Source organism: Myotis daubentonii, chromosome 1, assembly GCF_963259705.1.
Source record: "Myotis daubentonii chromosome 1, mMyoDau2.1, whole genome shotgun sequence".
NCBI lineage: Eukaryota > Metazoa > Chordata > Mammalia > Chiroptera > Vespertilionidae > Myotis > Myotis daubentonii.
In genome coordinates, this window is record NC_081840.1 from 66,883,633 (window position 1) to 66,902,744 (window position 19,112).

The 19,112-nt window shown below is 43.5% G+C and overlaps 1 protein-coding gene across 3 annotated transcripts in view; it reads right to left on the reverse strand.

Annotated features, from left to right (window-relative positions):
- RAD51 (RAD51 recombinase) overlaps positions 1–19,112 on the reverse strand; it is a 30,553-nt gene that overhangs the window by 4,521 nt on the left and 6,920 nt on the right. For all 3 annotated transcript variants that reach the window (XM_059704898.1, XM_059704899.1, XM_059704900.1), the window contains 4 exons: positions 17,850–17,987; positions 4,824–4,941; positions 3,617–3,708; positions 2,227–2,321 (listed from right to left, as the gene is read on the reverse strand). In XM_059704898.1, the coding sequence (XP_059560881.1) occupies positions 2,227–2,321; positions 3,617–3,708; positions 4,824–4,941; positions 17,850–17,987 (443 nt within the window). The remainder of the gene's footprint in view (positions 1–2,226; positions 2,322–3,616; positions 3,709–4,823; positions 4,942–17,849; positions 17,988–19,112) is intronic.

The window sequence follows — 19,112 nt, forward strand, 5'->3', positions numbered from 1 at the left end:
ATACAAATTTTATAGTCAGCTTGTCAATTTCTACAAAAAAGCTTGCTGGAATTTCAATAGGGATTGTACTGAATCCATAGATCAATTTGAGGGAGAATTTTAATAGTATTGCATCTTCCAATCCATGAATGTGGAATGTTTCTCTATTCAGATTTCAATTTCTCAGTAATGTTTTGTAGTTTTCAGTGGACCAGTCTTACACTTCTATTAAATTACTAAATATTATTATTATTTAAAATATATTTTATTGATTTTTTTACAGAGAGGAAGGGAGAGGGATAGAGAGTTAGAAACATCCATGAGAGAAAAACATCCATCAGCTGCCTCCTGCACACTCCCTACTGGGGATGTGCCCACAACCAAGGTACATGCCCTTGACTGGAATTGAACCTGGGACTCTTCAGTCCACAGGCCGACGCTCTAGCCACTGAGCCAAACTGGTCAGGGCACTAAATATTATTATTATTATTTTTAAATATATTTTATTGATTTTTTACAGAGAGTAAGGGAGAGAGACAGAGAGTTAGAAACATCGATGAGAGAGAAACATTGATCAGCCGCCTCCTGCACATCTCCTACTGGGGATGTGCCTGCAACCAAGGTACATGCCCTTGACCGGAATCGAACCTGGGACCCTTCAGTCCACAGGCCGACGCTCTAGCCACTGAGCCAAACCGGTATCAGCCTAAATATTATTTTTGATGTTACTGTGAATGGGACTGTTTTCCTAATTTCTGAATTGTTCATTGCCAGTATAGAGAAATTGTAACCTACCAGCTTGCTGAACTAATTTAGTTTTAATAGTATTTTTTTTTTTTTTGGTATGTGTGTAGATTTCTTAGGATTTTCTACATACAGGATCATATCATCAGTAAATAGTTTTATGTCTTCCATTCCGATTTGGATGCCTTTTATTTTATTTTCTGACTGCACTGGCTAGGACTTCTAGTACAATGTGGAATATAAGTGGTGAGAGTGGACACCCTTGCCTTGTTTTTGATCTTAAGGAAAAAGCATTCAGACTTTCACCATTAAGTATGATGCAAGCTGTACGTTTTTTTTGCAGTTGCCCTTTATCAGGGCATCTGATAAATGTTCTATCCATTATTGAGAGTGAGATATTGGTCCCCAACTATTATGGTTGAATTGTCTATTTACCCTTCAATTATCTCAGTTTTTGTTTTACATATTTATGGGCTCAGTTATTAGATTTTTATATGTTTATAATTATACTTTCCCGATAAACTGACCTTTTAGTTATAAAATGTTCTTCTTTGTCCCTAGTAATATTTTTTGTGTATCTTAAAGTCTATTTTGTCTGATATTAGAGTAACTACTAGAATTCTCTAATGGTTACTGTTTGCATGCAAATCTTTTTCCATCCTTTTACTTTCAACCTATTTGAGTCTTTGAACGTAAGGGGTTTCTCTGTAAGACAGCATACAGTTGGATCTTGTTGGGTTTTTTAAATGTACTCTGGCAGCAACTCATAGATTTCTGACTAAAGAAGAATGCTTTTCTCTACTACATCCATACATCATTGGAATCCTCCTATATAATAAAAGGCTAATATGTAATCAACCGAAGGGCAGAACAACCAGTTGCTATGATGCGCACTGATCACCGGGGGCATTCGCTCAATGCAGGAGCTGCCACCTGGTGGTCAGTGCGCTCCCACAGGGGAGCGCCGCTCAGCCAGAAGCTGGGCTCATGACTGGTGAGCCTCTCCCGCCTCCGCAGCAGTGCTAAGGATGTCTGACTGACAGCTTAGGCAGGCCCACTCCCTGCTGAGCGGCCTAAGCTGGCAGTCGGACATCCCCCAAAGGCTCCTGGACTATGAGAGGGCACAGGTCCGGCTGAGGGGCCCCGACTGCATGAATTTCATGCACCGGGCCTCTAGTATGGAGTAATAAGAGAAGACGATGCTCAGCTGGTGTGGCTCAGTAGTTGAGCATTCACCCATGAAATGGGAGGTCACAGTTCAATTCCAGGTCAGGGTACATGCCCAAGTTGTGGGCTTTATCCCCAGTAGGGGGTGTGCAAGAAACATCCAATCAATGATTCTCTGTCATCATTGATGTTTCTATCTTTCCCTCTCTGAAATCAATGAAAATACATACTTTTTTTTTTAAAAAAAAGAAAAGACACTGTTCAACCAGACTAACCCTATAAATCACGACAGTGACAGGTACAGCCATACTTCTCTCATCTAATCCAGTAACCTACCTCTCAGCCACTGCTAGCAGCCGCTCTGGCCTAAAGGTACCCTCGGTGTCAATGTACATGGCCTTTCCTTCACCTCCACCCCGGTCAATGGGAAGCTAGAGAGACAAAAATAACAGTAGAAATGAACACTGTACTTCTTATATAACTGACCAACTTACCCATGATTCTATAAATTCCCCCTCTTTCCAATAAGGCAAAGGGAAAAAATCACCTCAAAGTAGTCAAGGGCACGTGCCTCAGTTGCAGGCTCGATTGCAGGCTTGATCGCTGGCCTGGTTGGGAGATGTGCAGGAGGCAACCAAGCAAAGTGCCTCTCTCACATCAATCTTTCTCTGTCTCCCCCTCCCTTCCACTTTCTCTAAAAATCAATGGGAAAAATATCCTTGGGTGAGGATTAACAAAACAGAAAGAGCATGAAGGTTGAAGAAGAACTGATAAAGCTGTCTTACTGAGAAAAAGTAAGCAAAAATGCAGAAACAGTATTCTGCCTAGCAGTACTGAATGCTAACCTAAAGTTTGTCATAAATTTAAAGTGAAGCCAATCAGCTCTATGGTATTTTTCACCAGTATGATCAGCTATTTGAGAATAGGCATTAAAAAGACAGGATCCAGCCCGGACGGTGTGGCTCAGCGGTTGAGCGTCAGCCTATGAACCAGGGGCTCACAGTGAAATTCCTGGTCAGAGCACGTGCCCAGGTAGGATGCGTGCAGGAGGCAAACAATCAATGATTCTCTCTAATCATTGATGTTTCTATCGCTCCCTCTCCCTTCCTCTCTCTGAAATAAAACAAAACAAAAATAAACAAAAAACATACTTAAAAAAAATTAAAAAGACAGGGGTCATTGAGATTGGCATCTCTTCAGGTATAGGATATAAATCTAAGGGTATTGGTAAAGGAATGACTTTTTTAAAATATATTTTTATTGATTTCAGAGATGGAGGGAGGGAGAAATAGAAACATCAATGATGGGAGAGAATCATTGATCAGCTGCCTCCTGCACACCCCACACTGGAATTGAGCCTGAAATCTGGGCATATGCCCTAACTGGGAATCAAACCATAACCTCCTGGTTCCCGGGCTGACGCTCAACCACTGACCCGCACTGGCCGGGGTGGTAAAGGAATGACTTTAATGATGAATCATAAAATCTAGATAGTAAAAAGGGGAGATAAAGCCACGGGAAGCCTGGTGGGTGGTAAAGTGTTTGAAATCAATGATCTGCAAGTTTCTATGATGTGGAAGAATTTTACAGTAGGAATTTATTTTTTAACTAGCACATGGGATTCTTGAAAACAGAGAAAGTTCCTTAATATCCATCCCAAAAGATGCTTGAAAACAGTGGAAATAACTTCTTGCTGGTTTGATTAGTTAGAGGCCCAACAGCTCACCTGGCATGTTACGGCCAATGTATGACAGATCTGGGTCTTCCCAGTTCGGAATTCTCCAAACATCTCTGTGATGGATCCAGTTTCAATTCCTCCTAACAGAGCAATAAGAAACACCTCTTAGCACAATACAAATGTTTAGAAACAATAATCATAGAAATGTTCTTGGAGCTCATCAGAAAGATATTTACAGGATGATACAGCGGCACAGAGGGGAGGGCTAACACTTAAATTTAAGTATGATTCCTGAACTCAGGATATTTTGCACTCTATAAAAAGATAACTTGAATGCTTAAATATCTGGGGAAGCAACAAGAATCAACTCTAACTTAGGACAGCAATGCTTCCAAAAGTTCAAAAACTATAGTTTTCTGCTCTGGCTGGGTAGCTCAGTTGGTTAGAGCATCATCCCAATACACCAAGGTTGCGGGTTAGATCCCTGATCAGGGCACATACAAGAATCAACCAATTAATGCATAAATAAGTGGAACAACAAAAAGAAAAAGGAGAAAAAAAAAATAAGTGGAACAACATATCAATGTTGTTCTTTCTCTCTTCCTCACTAAAATTTAAAAATAAATAAAAGCATAAACAAAACTATAGCTTTCCATAAAGTCCTGAAGATTGGTGTAAACTACAGTGCGGTATTCAAACATGGAGGATTTTTTTTGGAGTTTTTTTTTAAAAAAAAATATTTTTATTGATTTCAGAGAGGAAAGCAGAGAGAGATTGACAGAAACATCAATGATGACAGAATTATTGATTGGCTGCCTTCTGCACGTCCCTTCCTGGAGAATTGAGCCCGCAACCTGGGCATGTGCCCTTGATGGGAATCGAACCCAGGACCCTTCAGTCCACAAGCCAATGCTCTATCCACTGAGCAAAAAAACCAGCTAGGACCAAACATGGAGTGTTTTAATCAGCCATCAGATTTTCAAACTTGTGTGTTAAAGTAGAAGATTAAAATCATTTATTTAGGCAGAGGGAGCTTACTCTCTGAATGCAACATTAAATGGAGATTAAATTATTTAATTGGCAGATCACTTTAGCATTTTACAAGTCAGGTCCCACCCTGGAGCAGTCTTACTCCATCAGTGTGAATACTTCTCTTATCTCTTAATTGTATCTAACACATGTACTTTAGTTTTGTTCTATGACCTGGATGCTTTGCTAACTGCAGTTCACAAAATAGGATAAGGAATTACTACACCTTGAAGTAGTTTGTCCAGTTCTTTGGAGCCAGTAGTAATCTGTATGATCTCTGATCGCCTTTGGTGGAACTCAGTTGCAGTGGTAAAACCCATCGGAACTAATTTAGCTGCCTCAGCCTGGGAAAAACAAGAAATGTCAAATCAATAAAAAAGCTTACCAAACAAGAACCAGGCATATAATAGGAAGAAACAACATCTAACAAATTTCCATTATGATTTCTCTTAAAGAAGTCATCAAAATACTAGTAGTTCTAGGATTATTTTATCTCTCTGGCAACTAAAGGATAAGCTAATTTAGAGACTCCATGAAGATTAATGCTTAAATTGCCAATTCAAGCAATACATTCATGTACTTAAAAAAACTATTATAGCCAAGACCGGTTTGGCTCAGTGGATGGAGCGTCGGCCTGCAGACTGAAGGGTCCCAGGTTCGATTCCGGTCAAGGGCATGTACCTTGGTTGCGGGCACATCCCCAGTGGGGGGTGTGCGGGAGGCAGCTGGTCGATGTTTCTCTCTCATCGACGTTTCTGACTCTCTCTCTCCCTTCCTCTCTGTAAAAAAATCAGTAAATATTAAAAAAAAACTATTACAGACGCACACATATGTGCTTCATCTAATTTATGACAAATGTGACAATACCGTACAAAGTCCAAAACAGATTTAAACGTTCATTTCCTGTACCATCAGCCATAGGTTATACAGCTTTCTATCTACTTTGTTAAATGAGGACATTTGTCCTTTGATCTCTTCTCCTTCCATGTCTACTTCCCCACATCTGTCAGCTATTCCTTTTCTTTTACCTTTTGCTTTTTTGTGACCCATTTGTAACCTGTTTTGTAGTTACTTATACATCTTCAATAATCAGTCTATCAGTTGATTCCAAAATTTAAAAATAAATGCATTCCCCAACATGTGGGAATAAAATACCACACTCCTCAATAACCAATGAAGCCAAGAAATCTCAGGGGAAAATACTGAGATGAATAACAAAGACACAAACACCAAATCTTATGGGATGCAGCAAAAGCAGTGTGTAAAGGGAAATCTGTGGCTATAAACGCCTATGTTAGAAAAACCTTTAAAAAAAATCCTCACCTGAGGATATTTTTTCCATTTCTTTTTAGAGAAAGTAGAAGGGAGGGAGGAAGGGGGGAGAGAGAGAAACACTGATGTGAAAGAGACACATAGAAATATTTCCTTGATTGCCTCCCGCATGTGCCAGGACCAGCACCAGGGATCTAACCTGAAAATCCAGGTGCTCGCCCTTGACCCAGAACTGAGCCCGAGACCCTTTGGTGCATGGGCAAAAGCTCTAACCACTGTGAACACACTGGTCAGGGCTATGAGAATCTTAAATAACCTAAATGTCCATTTTAAGATACTGGAAAAAAGGAAACTAAACAAGCAGAAAGAAGGAAATAATATTAGAGCACAAATTAGTAAGATAGAGGACAGAAATATAATAGGAAAACAATCAACTAAACCAAACCTTGATTCTTCGAAAAGATCATTAAAATTAATAAACCTTACCCAGCAGGCACAGCTCAGTGGTTGAGCATTGACCTATCAACAGGGAGGTCATGGCTCATTCCTGGCCAGGGCACATGACTGGGTTGCGGGTTGGGGCTCAGTACCACGTAGGGTCCATGTAGGAGGCAGCCGATCAATGATTCTCTCTCATCATTGATGTTTCTATCTCTCTCTTCCTCTCTGAATTAATAAAATATGTTTTAAAAAATTAATAAACCTTTAGCCAGACCCCTCCCAACCAAAAAGACTAAAATCAGGAATGAAAGAGGGGACATCACTACCAACCTTACAAAAATAAAACTATACCAACAAATAAGAACTTAGATGAAATAGGTAAATTTCTAGAAAGATTCAAACTTATTCAAGTAGAAAAAAAACCAAATCAAGGCACTAAAAGATCAGTTGATTTTGAGTCTAAATTCAGTAAATAAATTGAGTCTGCACTACAAAGAAAAAAGAAAGTCTGAACAGATCAATAGCAAGAGATTAAACTTAAAATTTAAAAACTTTCTCCAAACTTTATACATTCTTTTTAATTTTTTTTAAATTGATTTTTAGAGGGAGGGAGAGGGAGAGAGAGAAACACTGATATGAGAGTGAAATATTGGCTGCCTCTTTTCATACTCTACGGGGGACCGAGCCCACACCTGGCCATGTGCCCTGACCGGGAAATTGAACTCTTTGGTGCACAGGATGATGCCCAACCGAGTCACACAGGTCTCTTTTTGTAAAAAATTGATTTTTAGAGACAGAAGGAGGGCGGGAAGAAAAGGGGGAGGGGTGAGAGAGTGAGGGAGGGAAGGCGGGAGAGGAAGGGAGAAAGAGAGTGCGTGAGCCAGTGTGCAAGCACACGCCCAACATTGATTTGTTGTTCCACTTATTTATGCACTTGTTGGTCTATTTTTTCCCAGTGGTTGATTTTTGCACGTGCCATGATCAGGGATTAAACCCCCAACCTTGCTGTATGGAGACGAGGCTCTCACCAACTGAGCTACCCAGACAGAGCTCTTAAAACTTCACTTAACAATTCATTACAATGTTTGTTAGTTTTATACATATAATTCATCGCAGAACCAATTGTGTGACAGAAATACAATTGTTTTGTTACATTATGTCTCTCAAAAGTTTGTCAAATTCAAATGAACTCTTTTTTATACTACAACAGTTTCAAAATCATGCTCTATTTTACCTTTTTTTTTTTTAAATATATTTTATTGATTTTTTACAGAGAGGAAGGGAAAGAGACAGAGAGTTAGAAACATCGACGAGAGAGAAACATCGATCAGCCGCCTCCTGCACATCTCCTACCGGGGATGTGCCCGCAACCCAGGCACATGCCCTTGACCGGAACCGAACCTGGGACCTTTCAGTCCACAGGCCGAGGCTCTATCCACTGAGCCAAACCGGTTTCGGCTTTACCTTGTTTTTATGTCTGAGCCACGTCTCTCTAGTATTCTCTAACTTTATTCATTTCTCAAATTTTCCAACGGCTCAATCTCACTATGTATTCTACTGAACCCTTTCCCCCCTCCGAGATCTTTCCTTCTCCAACTGCACTTTCTGCTCTCTAGGCTAGCTCCTACCCTGGGCCTTCCTTCACTCAGTACTTGAGTTGGAGCCACTCTAACCTAGATCCCATGTTTTTCCATCTTCAATCTGGTAAAGTATATCCTCAAGTAACTTCATAAGAAAAAATGGATGAGAGAATAATGTTCTGAATTCTTGTTTCTGAAATTGTTTTATTCTGCCCTAATATTTGATTAATAATGTTACTATATATGGAAAGCTAGACTTAAGATTATTTTCCCTCAGAGCTTTAAAGGCATTGCTCTACCTGCTTCTATCACCCAGATTTCTGACAGAAAACGTACTTTCTGATGATTGTTCCTTTAGAGGTCACTTACTTTTTTCTCTCTGAAATCTTTCAGAACCTTCTCTTTATGATTGGTATACTGAAATTTCACACACACTGATTTGGCTAGGTGTGCATCTTTGATACTCTATGGGGTATTACTATATAAGACTTCTGCTTCTCTTTAACTCTGTCAATTTCTTTTGTATTATTTCTTTGAGAATTTCTTCCCTTTTTCCTGTAACTTCTACTAATCTTCAGGATGAATGAAGATTTAGTAGATTTAGAAAATAAAAATATCAAAGAAAGGGGGGAAGAAGCTTATACACCGATATTGAAATCTGGTTAATGTATGCTAAAATATTTAGGGGAAAATGTATTAATTTCTGCAATTTTCTTTGAAAAGCATTAAAAAGAAATCCAAGAAGGACTGACTGCTGGATAGAGAGATATACAGGTGATAAATCAAGTATATTAAAACTAGTGGCCCGGTGCACGAATTCGTGTACATCGAAAGGAAATTAACACATTGTTTGCAGGTAGTTTTTATTGCGCGCTAACAGGTGGCACGGGCCATTTTTGCAAATTTTTTGCGCAAATGGCAACGTTCAGTAAAATTACGGTAACTTTAGCTTACGTATTTATACGTTACCCGCATTCTACCGCTAGTCTATAAAAAACGTATTAATTTGTGTCTCGCGCTCTACTACCAGTCAACGCTACCAGTCAACGTAAAATGTATAAATACGTTTCCCGCATACAATGTGTTAATTAGAAGAAATATTTTAATATCGCTATTCACCCTTTCTCTATAATAGAAGTGTCAACCTAATTCACAATTGACAATGACAAATGGAAACACACGGGTGTGATTGGCACGAGAGCTTTATATGTATTGCGTATGTACGAGTCAACTTAGCCTTCTATAGATAATAGAATAAACTTGTTTAATTATACCTGCTTTCTGATTTAGCTAAACTTTTTCCAGCCAAGTGAAGCACCCCAACTTCTCTTTCAGGTAATTGTCAGCAACACAGCAGTAAATATCAACACAAAGCAGATTATTGTAGATCATGCAGGGAGAACAAAGGGTAAAATATTTAACTGCAGCAGTGTTTGACTATATTCTGCACAGTGAGAAAACCCAAAGTCATTTTCAAGGTCCACCATTTCTTACTTCTTTTCAGTTGGGTCAAGTTTCTAAGCTTTCTAAATCTCTGTTTTCTGGCCAATGAAAAGAAAATAGGATTCCACTGGGTCTTCTATCTACCTACTCCAGGACTTCTGTGAGGATCAAATGAGATGAGGCATGGGAAAATGCTTCACACACATTTAATTAAAGTGTAAATGTTTCCACCTAAGTATAAAGCAAGTCATGACCCTGGGCTGCAGAAAGTCCAAGGAGGCTAGTCGCTAGGAAGAGGAAGCTGGGCGTCGCTATGTGATGTCATTACCTGGCGCCCACAGTGACTGTTTCTGGGCTGGCCATGGGGTCTCAGCAGCGACGACTGTGATTTGGTGGCGGTGGGCCCTGTGTCCCACTTGGGGGAAGCCGAGTGTTGCTTTGTTGGCCAAGTCCGCGCTGCCTGTTTCTCAGTAAATGCCAAGTGTGCATCACGGCAGCTCCTTCGTTGAGGGTCTGCCTCTTGGTGGTCAGTGCATGTCATAGCAAGCAGTTGGATAGTGGGAAGGACACTTAGCATATTAGCCTTTATTATATATAAGATGTTAATGGTATAGCCCAGGTGATGGGTATATGACTGTTCACTATATAATTCTTTCAGCTTTGCAATAAGTTAAAAAATTTTAATAAAAAAATGTTGAGAAAACTCAGGAGATGCTTTACCTTCTTTTCATTTTAACCCCTACATTTTCTGTCTATGAGCTCTTAAAGGAACAGAATATTAAACCAAAGGGAAATCTGAAGTAAAAACCGTCCAATTGCCTAATCTGGCAGAACTTTACTTCTATTCTTATACTTAACAAAATAAGCTAGCTATTATCTGTGCTAAGCAGAAGTCTTTAGAAGTTTTCGACAGCCAAGAACTATTGAACCCTCGGACACAAAACATAAAATATCAAGTAAAAAAAAATATTTTAAAAAATATCCATGCTGAATTTGTCAGTGCTATGGTGGTGTACCAAGCAAGAAAGAATAGCTCAACAAAAGCCAATGACAATTTCTTTTTACTACCCTACCCTCAACCCCCTTCCCTCTGGTAACCACCATTCTGTTGTCTGTGTCTATGAGTTTCAGTTTTCTACCCCACATGAGTGAAATCATATTGTTCTTAGGTGTTTTTTTTAAATATATTTTATTGATTTTTTACAGAGAAGAAGGGAGAGGGACAGAGAGTTAGAAACATCGATGAGAGAGATCGATCAGCTGCTTCCTGCACGCCCCACAGTGGGGATGTGCCTGCAACCAAGGTACATGCCCCCGACCGAAATCGAACCTGGGACCCTTCAGTCCGCAGGCCGACGCTCTATCCACTGAGCCAAACCGGTTTGGCGATTCTTAGTTTTTTCTGGCTTATTTCTGCTAAGCATAATATTCTCAAGGTCACAGATCATGTATCATAGAAATGTACACTTGAAACCCATATAATCTTATTAACCAATTAGAGGCCTGGTGCATGGATTTGTGGGGGATTGGCCAAAACTGGCTCTCCAACACCCCCCAAGGGGTCCCGGATTGCAAGAGGGCGGTTCTTGGGTGACACACCCCAGAATTGGGCTCCTCCTCCGGGGTGGAGAACCACAGCTGCCAAGTCACTGCAGCACAGCAGTTCCTGCATTAAGCGTCTGCTCCCTGGTGGTCAGTGCATGTCATAGCTACCGGTCATAGTGTCTGCCCCATGGTGGTCATTGCGCATCATAACTACCAGTCGGATGGTCGAACAGTCGCTTAGGCTTTTTATATATAGACTAGAGGCCTGGTGCACAAAAATTTATGCATTGTGGGGGGGGGGGGAAGAGGGGGGTCCCTCAGCCCGGCCTGTGCCCTCTCGCATTCTGGGACCCCTCCGGGGATGACCACTTACTGGCTTAGGCCCGCTCCCCGGGGGATTGGGCCTAAGATGGCAATCAGACATCCCTCTGGCAGCCTAGCAGCCCTCGGGGGATGTCCACTTGCCAGTGGGGAGCAGGCCTAAACTGTAGTCGGACATCCTTAGCACTGCTGAGGAGGCAGGAGAGGCTCCCACCACCACCACTGTACTGGCAGCCATCAGCCTGGCTTGTGGCTGAGCAGAGCTCCCCGCTGTGAGAGTGACATGACCACCAGAGGGCAGCTCCTGCATTGAGCGTCTGCCCCCTGGTGGTCAGTGTGTCTCATAGTGACCAGTCATTCCCAGTCTTTCTGCTGTTAGGGTCAGTTTGCATATTACCCTTTTACTATATAGGATAGAGTCCTGGTGCACGGGTGGGGGCCGGCTGGTTTGCCCTGAAGGGTGTCCCAGATCAGGGTAGGGGTCCCGCTTGGGTGCCTGGCCAGCCTGGATGAGGGGCTGATGGCTGTTTGCAGCTGGTCACACCCCCTTCAGGGTGGGGGTCCCCACTGGGGTGCCTGGCCAGTCTGGGTGAGGGGCTGAGGGCCGTTTTCAGGCTGGAGGGTGACTGAAGCTCCCAACCTCTCCTTTTTTTCTTTTTTCTTCTGGGATTTATTTACCTTCTATGGCTGTCACTGGAGCTGAGAGCTGGCTTTAGCTCTGAGGCTCGGCTCTAGCTCTGAGACTTCAGCTGCTGAAAGCAGGTCTCTGGGTTTGTTTGGGTTCTATAATTGTAACACTGTTGCGGTCCTGCTCGCTCCAGCTCTGACGGCTGAAAGCAGGTTTCTGGGGATTGTTTAACTTCTATAATTGCAACATAGTTGCTTAGAGTGCAAGCTCAGAGGCTGGCAGCAGCAGGCGGGGAACCTTGGCTTCCTCTATCACTGGAGCAAGCAAGCCTCCTGTTCGCTTCAGCTGCCTGGCCGCTGGCTGCCATCTTGGTTGGCAGTTAATTTGCATATCTCGCTGATTAGCCAATGGGAAGGGTAGTGAAGTTACGGTTAATTACCATGTTTCTCTATTACTAGATAGGACTAGAGGCCCGGTGCATAAAAATTTGTGCACTCGGGGGTGGGGGGTGTCCCTCAGCACGGCCTGCGCCCATTCACAATCCAGGACCCCTTGGGGGATGTCCACCTGTTGACTTAGGCCCACTCCCCGGGGGATCAGGCCTAAGCTTGCAGTCAGACATCCTTCTGGCAGCCAGGGAGCCCTCGGGGGATGTCCAACTAAAGGCTTAGGCCCCCAAAGGATCAGGTCTAAACCTTTAGTTGGACATTCTTTTTTTTTTTTTTTAAATATATTTTATTGATTTTTTACAGAGAGGAAGGGAGAGAGATAGTTAGAAACATCGATGAGAGAGAAACATCGATCAGCTGCCTCCTGCACATCTCCCACTGGGGATATGCCCGCAACCCAGGTACACGCCCCTGACCGGAATCGAACCTGGGACCTTTCAGTCCGCAGGCCGACGCTCTATCCACTGAGCCAAACCGGTTTCGGCTAGTTGGACATTCTTAGTGCTGCCACGGAGGTGGGAGAGGCTCCTGCCACCACCTCTTCGCTGGCCAGCCATGAGCCAGCTTCTGGCTGAGTGGCACTCCCCATATCGAAGTGCACTGACCACCAGGGGGCAGCTCCTGCATTGAGTGTCTGCCCCCTGGTGGCCAGTGTGCATCATAGCAACCGGCCATTCTGCTGTTCAGTCAATGTGCATATTAGCCTTTTATTATTATTATTATACTAGGGGCCCGGTGCATGAAATTCGTGCACTGTGTGTGTGTGTGTGTGTGTGTGTGTGTGTGTGTGGAGTGTCCCTCAACCCAGCCTGCCCCCTCTCACATACTGGGAGCCCTCAGGCGTTGACCCCATCACCCTCCAATCGCAGGATCGGCCCCTTGCCTGGGCAGGGAACCCTCATTTCCCCCCATCACTGGTTCTGCCCCCAGCCCAGGCCTGATGCCTCTGGCCCAGGCGTCAGGCCTGGGCAGGGGACCCCCATCTCCCTCTGATCGCTTGCTCCACCCCCCGCCCTAGCCTGACGCCTCTGACCCAGGCATCAGGCCTGGGCAGGGGACCCCCAGCCCCCCGCCCAGGCCTGATGCCTCGGCCAGAGGAGTTGACCCTCATCACCCTCTGATCACCAATCACCGGATCGGCCCCTTGACCAGGCCTGAGGCCTCCGGCAGAGGTGTCAGGCCTGGGCAGGGGACCCCCAGCTCCCTGCGGTTGTAGGCTCCGCCCCTGCCCAGGCCTAACGCCTCTGGCTGAGGCGTCCGGCTCGGGCAGCAGGGACCCACAGCTACAGCGGCCCCACGATTGTGGGCTCCGCTCTAGGCCCAGGCAAGGGACCCCTAGCTCCCGGGACTGCCAGCTTCGACTGTGCCCAGCTCCCATCGCTGGCTCCACCCCTACTTCCTGCTATCACTGGCCAGGGCGGCAAAGGCGCCTGATTCTCCGATCATGGCTGGGGGGCAGGGCAAAGGCGGCACTGGGGCCGCCTTTGCCCTGCCCCCCACCTCTTAGCTCCCCTCTGGGTTTCCGATCACTGTCAGTGGCAGGGGGCTTCTTCCTGCTTTCCCTTTCGCCTCCCTGCATTGTGCTTACATATGCAAATTAGCCGCCATCTTTGTTGGCAGTTAATTTGCATATAGCCCTGATTAGCCAATGAAAAGGGTAGCGCCGTACGCCAATTACCATTTTTCTCTTTTATTAGTGTAGATAAGATGTCCGTATTTCCTCCCTTTTGCCCCCTCTACCCAGCTCTTGCCCCCCACTTCTCTCTGGCCATCACCATACTGGTGTCTGTGTCCATGGGTTGTGCATATATTTTCTTTTTTTTTTTTTTTTTTTTTAAATATATTTTTTTTTTATTGATTTTTTTACAGAGAGGGAGGGAGAGAGATAGAGAGCTAGAAACATCGATGAGAGAGAAACAACGATCAGCTGCCTCCTGCACACCCCCTACGGGGGATGTGCCCGCAACCCAGGTACATGCCCTTGACCGGAATCGAACCTGGGACCTTTCAGTCCGCAGGCCGACGCTCTATCCACTGAGCCAAACCGGTTTCGGCGCATATATTTTCTTTGGGGCTGTGCTGTCTCGCCGCCCGGGGTCTTAAGAGCATTTTTTTTGTTTTACAAATGAACACAGTGAGGAGTTACGCACACCTTTTTTTTTTTTTTAACTTTTTAACATGAGGCACAAAAAAAGATTCTCTTCGCGTGCGCTGTTTTACAGCTACAGGCTGAGGGGAGAATGGCTTCCAGGGAGCAGCCTCGAGGCAGTCACGGCCCCCACCACCTGGGACAGAGGAAGGGGAGGCTGCAAAACGGCCTCAACCGAGCTCAGCCGGACACCTGCTCCGGGGGCTGCCCTGGACGTTCCTTGTGCCTACGGCCCGAAAGCAGGCTGAGCCTTTGAGGGAACCGTCTGCCCCAAGCCTTCCGTCTTTTCAGGGCTAACGTCTCACTCTTCCTATCCCCCAAGTGTAGCAGCCGCTTAAAATCTGAGAGGTGACCCCAGAACAAACCTTATCTGTGCCATGAACGTGAGGTCTGGCTGCCAGGGGGTGGGCATGACTTTAACAGCCAAGATGAGGGGAAGGGAATAAACTACGTGCAACTACAACATCTGAAGTAATATTTACACTTGAAAACCTGGGCCGGGAAGCTTGGAACAGCTTCGTGGCTGGGCAACCTGCCCTTTTCTTTGACTTGCCTGAAGCTGCACCTCCTCTACCTCGCACTCCTCTCCCGCCCCTCGCATCCTGAGGGGAACACCCGGCTTCAACATCAGTCTCTCCAGACACAGTGCCGCCCCGCTCTGAGCCACGCTCCCACCTCTCTGTACACAAACATGGCGCCGCCTTGTGCTTAGCCATGCCCCTGCCTTTCTGCACAGAAAATGGCGCCTCCCACCTTGGGCTTAAGCCTCCAGGTGAAGAGCTGCCTCCTGCTTCCTAACACGGAGAGGGCAGCCCCGGCCCCTGGGTCTCCTTCTGGGGCCTGGCTGCATCACCCCCCGGGGACCGGATCACGTCCCCAGGCGGCGACACAGCCCGGCCTCTGGCCCCGCCTCTAGGGCTTCTCTGATTACTGGCCCAGGGTGGGCAAAGGCAGCCGGGTTTTCCGATCATGGCCCTGCCATGCGGGTTTCCAATCACCGTCAGCGGCAGGCAGCTTTTTCTGTCCTTCCCCTTTCGCCTGCCAGCATTGCACCTATGTATGCAAATTAACGGCCATCTTTGTTGGCAGTTAATTTGCATATCACCCTGATTAGTCAATAGGAAGCGTAGTGAAGGTATGGTCAATTACCCTTTTTGTCTTTTATTAGATAGGATTAGAGGCCTGGTGCATGAAACTCATGCATGAGGGAAGACGGGGGTGTCACTCAGCCCGGCCTGCGCTCTCTCCAATCCAGGACATTCCTCTCACAAACCTGCCTGCTTGTCTGATCAGCCCCTAACCCCCTCTGCCTGCAGGCCTGATTGCCCCCTAACTGCTCTCCCCTGCTGGCCTGATTGCCCCCTAACTGCTCTCCCCTGCTGGCCTGATCGCCCCTAACCGCCTCTGCCTCAGCCCCTGCCACTCTGGCTTTGTCTGGAAGGACGTCTGGAAGATGTCCAGTCTAATTAGCATATTACCCTTTTATCAGTATAGATGGCACACCAATAAATTTAATAATAATAAAAATGAAAATAATTCTGGATTGTTTCTTTTCTCCACTGTGACAATGGATATTCTTACTTAAAGTCTCAATTCCAAAGATTTTGGGGGAATGGAAGGGAATAGCCACAGTACTGAAAAAAATCTTTAGCCTTTTAAAAGTAAATAGCATAATCTTTAATCACCAGATATTCACAATATAAAATGTCTTAGATCAAGAGGACAGAAATATAAAAAGATATATCTATATCATTTTGCACATCTCATTTCACTTATTACGGGTTTGTATATTTACACCAAAACATTGATTTGATTTCTAAAAGGTCTGACAAGGCATAAATAAAGATCCTGCCAGGATTTGTCCAGTCACAAACACTGATGTTCAAAAAGAAACAATAAATAGACTTTAGGGACACCTAATGGCTTCTTCAATATCACAATCTTTCAATAAGGTATTAAGGACTCAGAACTCTTATTTCCAATTAAGTCACCACTTCAAACATTTATTTATTTGAATAATCCAATAAATGACAACATCTTTCCTCTCAAATTAAGAATTCCTTACTATTTTTGAGCCCTGACTAAATTACTATTACAGAGTGGTACTAAATAAATGGAGTAACAGCCCTGCCAATGCTTAAAAATTCAAAGCTCTTTAGTATAATAACCAGTAAAACAATTTACTGTGTTGTTCTCTAGTTTTTCAAGATTACTTTTCAGAGAAATTTGTGTAAAACTATGTTTTATGTAGATTAGCAGAAGCAAAACAGTTAATGCTGGCTCTACCTATCTTTCTCATTGCTGTTATGAAGGCCAAGGAATAATATTATGAAAGAGATGAAATTTCAAAGTTAAAGTGCTTTATAAGGGATTAAGTTACTACCTCATTTCATTATACCAGAAAAATCACTTTTATGTCATTTATTAAGATATAAAAAAACTAAGTGCATGACTTAAAATCATACCCTCTTGTCATTATTAAAGAATCTTCCTATGATTAGCTAATAAATTATATACACTGAGAACCTAATTAATATGACTTTAATATTCAAGCAATTCAAACAGCTTTTCTATTTGAAAGTACAACATGTTTATTAGAGAAAACATGTTGTGCCCTAACCGGTTTGGCTCAGTGGATAGAGAGTTGGCCTGCGGACTGAAGGGTCCCAGGTTTGATTCTGGTCAAGGGCATGTACCTTGGTTGCGGGCACATCCCCAGTAGGGGGTGTGCAGGAGGCAACTGATCGATGTTTCTCTCTCATCAACGTTTCTAACTCTCTATCCCTCTCCCTTGGTCTCTGTAAAAAAATCAATAAAATATATTAAAAAAAAAAAACATGTTGTCTGTGTCTATAAGTTTTAGAAAATTGAGGCAAAAATAAAAATTGCTTATGTTCTTACCATCAGAAGTTAACATTAATATTTTAGTGTATTTATCCTTAGTGTATGTGCTATACATTTATAAATATACATTTTAAAACCAAAAATCAAGCATGTATATGTGCAGGTGTGTGTGCACACACACACACACACACACACATTTTGTTAACATTTCTTGTATCAGGAAGCATTATCCTATGTCAATGAATATTCTTTGAAACTGTTTTAAATGGCTGCATTCTAAAGAATATTTCTAAGGCATGAGATCAAGTATTTAGAAAGATAAGGTGTATACCACTCACTCACAGTTAGTAGTCAACTTGGCAGTATTTATGGCATAACCCACGATACTGCAATTCCTAAGAGAAAATCCCAATTTATGCAAGAAGGCACATACAGAAATAACTGGTAATGCAGTCACCCCTGGAAAGGGGAACAAGATGACACAACAAGGGATGGAAGTAGGAAGACCACCACCTTTCATTACATACCCTTTTGTATTCCTCCCTTTAATGCCTCCTTAGGGCACGGAAGCAGTACTTACCAGAATTTTATCAGCTTTGGCTTCACTAATCCCCTTAATATTTATTAGCTCCTTTTTCGGTGCATAGGCCACAGCCTCCACAGTATGGAATCCAGCTTCTTCCAATTTCTTCACATCATTGGCATTTATGCCACATTGCTGTGAGTGAAGAAAACCATGGGTTAATTTAAACTTCAGTTTTCTCATCTGTCTAATCTGGATAATTTGCCCTACCTACTCACAGAGTTGTTTGGAATACAAAAGCTTTGAAAACTGTGCCCTAAACATAAGGTATTTAGTTACCAAAACCAGGAGTTTTAGACTAGAGCTATCCCATATATATTAAGTGGATTAAAGTAGTAACTTCTAACCACTGGAAATAAACCTGTAACTCTCAACCTTTTATAACTGGGACTTTAAATGAACTTTGAGACCCTGGGTCCTAAAAGGCCACTTTAAGCCAATATTTCCCAATGTTTTTTACATCAAGCACACATAAAAAATGATATTTTTTACACTAAACTGGGATTAGTAGATGAGGCTGCCCCAGAGCTGAGTGAGGGGAGCACTATCTTAGCATATCAATAATCTTTTTGGAGAAAAAACAATTTTTTTGTAATACAATGACTAGAAAGCTCTGCTCTAACCACTGACACAGAGAATGGGAAATCTGCTTTCGGTCACAGACTTGTATATCACTTCTTTCTCCCTATATACAAAGTCAGCTTTGATTTTATTAGCCACCGAAAGCATGACTTCTGGGAGAGTATGAGTTAGTGGAGGTATGCAACTGTATTAGGGAATCAGGGAAGGTTTGGGAGATGAGATAATAATACTTGCCCATAGAAACCATGTCTGCTCTTAGTATTTAGGCAATAAGCAATACATGTGTGCATATAACACGACAAACCTATTTGTAACTTCTGGAGTATTGAAGCTTAGCTGGGGATGGAAAGAACATGCATAAAGAGACAGAAAAATGAAGGCTTTCTCTAATTTTCCTCCTACTTCAGCCGATGTACCTGCATTCACACTGGAGTCTCCGTATAATGAGCAGAAACAGTGCAAGGCCCTGGCTCTAGTGCTGGATGTTCTTGTGCAGGTTCCTGAATAGAGCTGGGCTCTTATACCTTAACTAGAGGCCCAGTGCACAAATTCATGCACCAGTGGCGTCCCTTGGCTTGGCCTGTGGGATTGGGTGGAAACCGACTCTCCAACACTCCCTGAGGGACACCGGATTGCGAGAGGGCGCAGGCCAGGCCGAGGGACCCCACTGGTGCACAA